We start from the raw sequence: 5,046 nt of genomic DNA, 5'->3' as shown, positions 1-5,046 counted from the left end.
TTGGAGATGGAGCTTGAGCTGGTCTCGGCTCTGTAAAAGGCGAACTCGCTGCTGGCCTAATTGTAGCTGGGGAAATAAATGCTTGTGTGTGAACGTATTGAGAGCGTCTGGGAGAGCGGGCGTGCACTGCCGGCGCTGCTCTCCGCCTGGTCTCCCCTCTCCTCAGAGCTCGCCTTTCTGTGGTTGGCGCTTTGGCGACCGGCTTGCCCTTTGAATCGCAGAGTAGTCGCCAGCACCTCGGGTCTATTGGTGAGCGCAAAGTCCGGAGGCGTGGAGTTTGACAACCCCCAAATCACAGACTATTAAACGCTGCTTCTTAGCAGCCAATGAGAGAGCTTGTTGGGAGGGACACACCCACTGATACCATGTGGGTCGGAACTGTGTGGACCAATAACGATTAGAGGTGTATCTTTTTTTTTTTTTTTTGAGGGGGGGCGGGGATGTGGAGTTGAGGGTTTGCAATGGTAATGTACAGCATAGAAAACAAATGTTATTTCACAATCTAAAGTGTGTATATATAATGTTAGATTATAAAAGAATACCTTCCCCGCAGAACGTTTTGGAATGTAAATTTGTAGGTTGAATTTCAAACTGGTTTTTGTTTTTTATCTGAGCCGAACCTCTTTCAACTGGTTACCTCTTTCTGGGTCTCTTTAATGAAGCTTATAAATGCAAAAAAGCAAAGTAAGTAGAATGCATGTGGTAAGTGATTGATTGTATTCAGACATGCACCTTTTGTATATAGATTATTCTGTTTGGTAGGAAAATTGCTAGATACAGTTTGATTTGTCTGTAAAAGTTTCTTTTCTTGTTTATTTTGACTCAGCTTTTCGGCATGGAATTAAAAATTTTTAAAGACTTTGGAAAACAGTTTGACATGACTGTGGGGTCATGGTGGCTCTGAAACTTGTGTTTTGTAGGTCTAAAATGTTAAGTTTGAAAGGTAAGGATTTGTATGGAACTTTGGAAGCCACACAACAAATTTGATGATGGCTCTAAGTAAGTAAGGCATCTAGCACCTGAATTTTAATTTTACCTTTGTTTTCATATTTATAGAAAATTACATTCTTTATGAGCTAAATATTGATTACTTAAATTTGCTAACCTGTTTTGCTTCTTTTGAAACCATGTTTTAGATGTTTCTCAGATCTGTATTAACAGATAGCAATAGAGTTTGCAATATAAATACATATGCTAACGTACAATAAAAGATCATTGTAATGGAATTTTAAAAAATAATTTTTGTTTAGAATTGCCAGCTTGAATGGTCTATGCTTAGTTTAGGTCATAACACCTCGAAATAAGTTTTGGAGAATTGAAAATACACTAACAGTATCTTTACAGGGGAAAAACTAACCAGGAATCTTAATGTGTGTTTGCAGATCCCTAGGAATTATTGTTTAAAAGTGCAAGAAAATATAACTTTCTCTCTGTTGTCTGCATGTTCGAAATTAGTTTGAAACTATCATAGGTGCTTTATGAATTTTTAAAAAAGTGATCAGAATTAACTTTTCATTATCCTACCATATTTTCTTTTCTCAGATTTGAATAAACATTTCTAACATAAGTTTTAAATGTTCTCAGTCACATCTTTCCTACTCACTATCAAAATTTCTTAGAATTTAATATGCCAACCTTTGTGAGTTGTTTTAGTTTTTAGCTTTTCGTTATAAATTGGGTGAAGGTTTGCCAAACAGATCAGTTTTCCATTCAGCAATTCATACACATTTTTCCTCATGTCATTAATTGTAATCCCCACTTCCTCCGCGTGTTTCCCATTTCCATTCTTCCTTTACTAATTCTTCCTGTCTTCTGAACTTTGTCCCTGGGTAAATGCTGCCCTTTGGATCTCAAATGGTTAATTATTCTAAGAGTGCTACCTCTCTAGTGTTATTGTTCACCTTCTATATAATAAACCCACTGTCATAAAATCAATTCCAATTCATAGCAATCCCATATAGATAGGGTTTCTGAAGCTGTAAATCTTTTCAGGAGCAGAAAGCCTTCTCTTTCTCTCATGGAGTGGCTGGTGGGTTTGAACTACTGACTTAGTGGCTAGCTGTTCAGTGCTTATCCTACAGCATCACCAGGTCTCCTTATAGACCTTGCTCTTGTTTGGCTGAAAATTGAGACAGAGGTGATTTCTGTTCCAGGCCTGAAGGGTGACTAAGGGCCAGAGTCTCAGGGGTTACACTCATCTCTGTCTACTTAGGAAGCCTGGTCTATCTTATGTTTTTGTTATACATATTTCTTCCACTCTATGGTCCTGTGGGCTAATACGCTGGACTGCAAAGCCCGTTGAACCGCAAGATCGGCAGTTCAGGCTCACCAGCCATTTCTTGGAAACCCTATACAGTGTTGCTGTGGGTTGGAACTGACTCGACGACACTTAACAAAAGTATCTAGGACAGTCTAATGTGGTCCACTTCAGAGTAGCTGGCAGTAGTAGTGACGTACCATCTAGTTCTCAGGATACTGGAGGCTGAGGTTCATAGGGTCCGTTAGTCCAGACAGGGAGAGACAGACCAGTTGTTAAACCTCAGATGGCAACTCACAAGCTTTTAAGACCCTAGTCACTACTCATCCAGGTAGGATGTAAAACATTATCTTTTTGGGCTGCATTCATGAGTTTTTTAATAAAAGGAAATATTACTCAATTACTTGATTTTTTTTTCTAAGAGTCCTGGTGTGGCACTGCAGGATAAGCACAGGACTGCAAACTTCAAGGTAGCAGTTCAAACCCACAGTCATGCCTCAGAAATCCTATGCAGGGTCTTTAGAGCAGGATCCTATGGCACTTAACAACAACAAAAGAAATCTACTCACAGTTAAGCATCACCCTATTTTATGATGGCTAGTAAGTTTGACATGAGTGGTTGTTAACAAGAGTATTTGAGTATTTTAAATGTGAAATTTAAGGGTACTGTTGGTGGTAGAGAAACACAATCCCTACTTACCATCTTATTGGTGAAGAAATGGAAGACCCTAAGTAAGATGGATTGGCACAATGTTTTCAACAGTAGACTCAAACCACAGTGATGGTGAGGATGGTGCAAGAGTGGGCAGTGTTTTGTTCTCTTGTACATAGAGTCTTTGAGTTGGAACTGGATTGACAGCACCTAACAACATCACCTTTCAACACCAGGTCCTTGCTTCTATCTAAACCAGAGGTGAATTGGAACAGGCACTTTCATCAGATGTTGTTAAGTGTTCTCAAGTTGGTTTCGACGCATAGCAACCCTGTATAGGGTTTCCAAGAAGCACCTGGTGAATTTGAACGACCGAACCTTGTGATGCAAACTGACCTTGTGGTCCAGTACATTATCCATACCAGGATACCTGCCATTCGATAGGCACCTGGAATGCAGATGTAGGCTAGCATGTTTGTTATTTGGTAATATTTTGAGACGAGTGCAATATATGAAAATACTAAATGTTTGAAAATGATGACTAGAATGAAAGAAACAGCTCATTCTGTTTTTTAGACTATGTTTAAAAGTTTAAATCTGAGCCTTCAGTGTAGGAACTCCTCATGATTGTATCTGAAAACCAGATCAGTGGCAGGTTGATTTTTCCTTAAACAATAGAAGGAAAAATGGGTGCCATTGCCTTACCATTTACACCCTTGAAAGGCTTTCTTTCCCAAGTCAAACTGCTTCATCAAGCTTTCTTGTTGATTTTGCATGCTTCTGCTACTGACTTGCTACATATATATATATATATATATATATATATATGTATATATAATATATATGTTCTCCGTCACGTTACTCAGTCTCATCTTGAAATGATCTAGTCCAGGTTGGTGTTTCTTGTACCTTCGAAGTTCTGTGACATGCAAGAGCTCACACATATTGTTCCTACTTGACTTCTACACTAGTTACCCATTTTGCCACATAACTTAGTAATTAATTATGCAGAGTATTGTCTGTCTGTTTGTTTGCCTTGCGCTGATTCTTTTATGTGTGTTGTCTCGTCTCTCCAGTAAAACTGGAAATCTTTGATTAGAGATCAAATTTTGCCTGCATCTTGAGTTCATGGATATTTGATTGATGTTACAGAATAAAGGTGATGTCATCGCCACTTCATCCCTGCAATGGACTTTGGCAAAAATACTTCAACAGTGTTTGCAGATTCCATAAGCCACCAGTTGTTGTTGTTAAGTGCTGTCAAGTTGATTCTGACTCATAGTGACCCTGTACAGTTTCCAAGGAGCAGCTAGTGGGTTTGGAATGCCGACCTTGTGGCAAACAGTCCAGTGCTGCTCCTACAGTGTCACACTAGGAGTAGAGAGATTCATATAGTCTCTGCACCTTGGTGTGCTTGTCATTCTTTGAAGGATGCACAAGTAGCAGTACTTAATGTGGTCATCTCATTTCCCAAATATTTGTAAACCAATAATAATCCTGACTAATTTGTTTAAGTGGGATAGCCATTCAAACCCAAAAGCCTGGTTACATAACCTCTATGGCTTAGTTTCAGTATAACAGATAACAATCATACTAATTCATCAGGTCAGTGTGAGGGCTAAATGAGTCCTGGTGTGGCGCTGTGGGATAAAGCACTGGTCCACAGGTGGGTTTGAACCATGAGGTGGCGTTTCAAACTCACCAGCCTCTCCTTGGAAACCCTATACAGGGTCATTATGAGTCAGAGGGGGCACTCAATTAACAACAATATGTAAAGCACTAATATTCCTGCAGTTATTCAGTAAATACTAGCTCTCATCCTCCATACAAAACATCTTCTGTTAAGTTACAGGACAAGGCAGTGAAGCTGGCAGAATCAAGCGTAGACAGACTTTCATAATTAAAAAAGTATTCAGGCCTAGGATAAGTTCTGTAAAAAGTTTCATTCGATTAGCTAAATATATTCTTAGTTCCACAATTGTTAAGTGTTGTTAAGTGCCGTCGAGTCAGTTCTGACTCATGGCGACCCTGTGTAAGGTTTCCAAAGAGCGACTGGTGAGTTTGAACCGGTAACCTTTTGGTCCAAACTGACCTTGTGGTCCTGTGCTTATAGCACAGCATCAGAGCTTTTTTTTTT

The 5,046-nt window shown here is 39.4% G+C and overlaps 1 protein-coding gene across 1 annotated transcript in view; it reads left to right on the top strand.

Moving 5' to 3' along the window:
• Positions 1 to 490: 490 nt before the first annotated feature.
• Positions 491 to 5,046, top strand: part of PANK1 (pantothenate kinase 1) — a 74,298-nt gene continuing 69,742 nt past the window's right edge. Inside the window, exon 1 of the mRNA XM_006831130.1 lies at positions 491 to 684. Within this exon, the coding sequence (XP_006831193.1) occupies positions 657 to 684 (28 nt within the window). The 5' untranslated portion in view covers positions 491 to 656. The remainder of the gene's footprint in view (positions 685 to 5,046) is intronic.

This window comes from Chrysochloris asiatica, unplaced genomic scaffold (assembly GCF_000296735.1).
Source record: "Chrysochloris asiatica unplaced genomic scaffold, ChrAsi1.0 scaffold00003, whole genome shotgun sequence".
Lineage (NCBI taxonomy): Eukaryota > Metazoa > Chordata > Mammalia > Afrosoricida > Chrysochloridae > Chrysochloris > Chrysochloris asiatica.
This window is presented reverse-complemented; position numbering and strand designations above follow the sequence as displayed.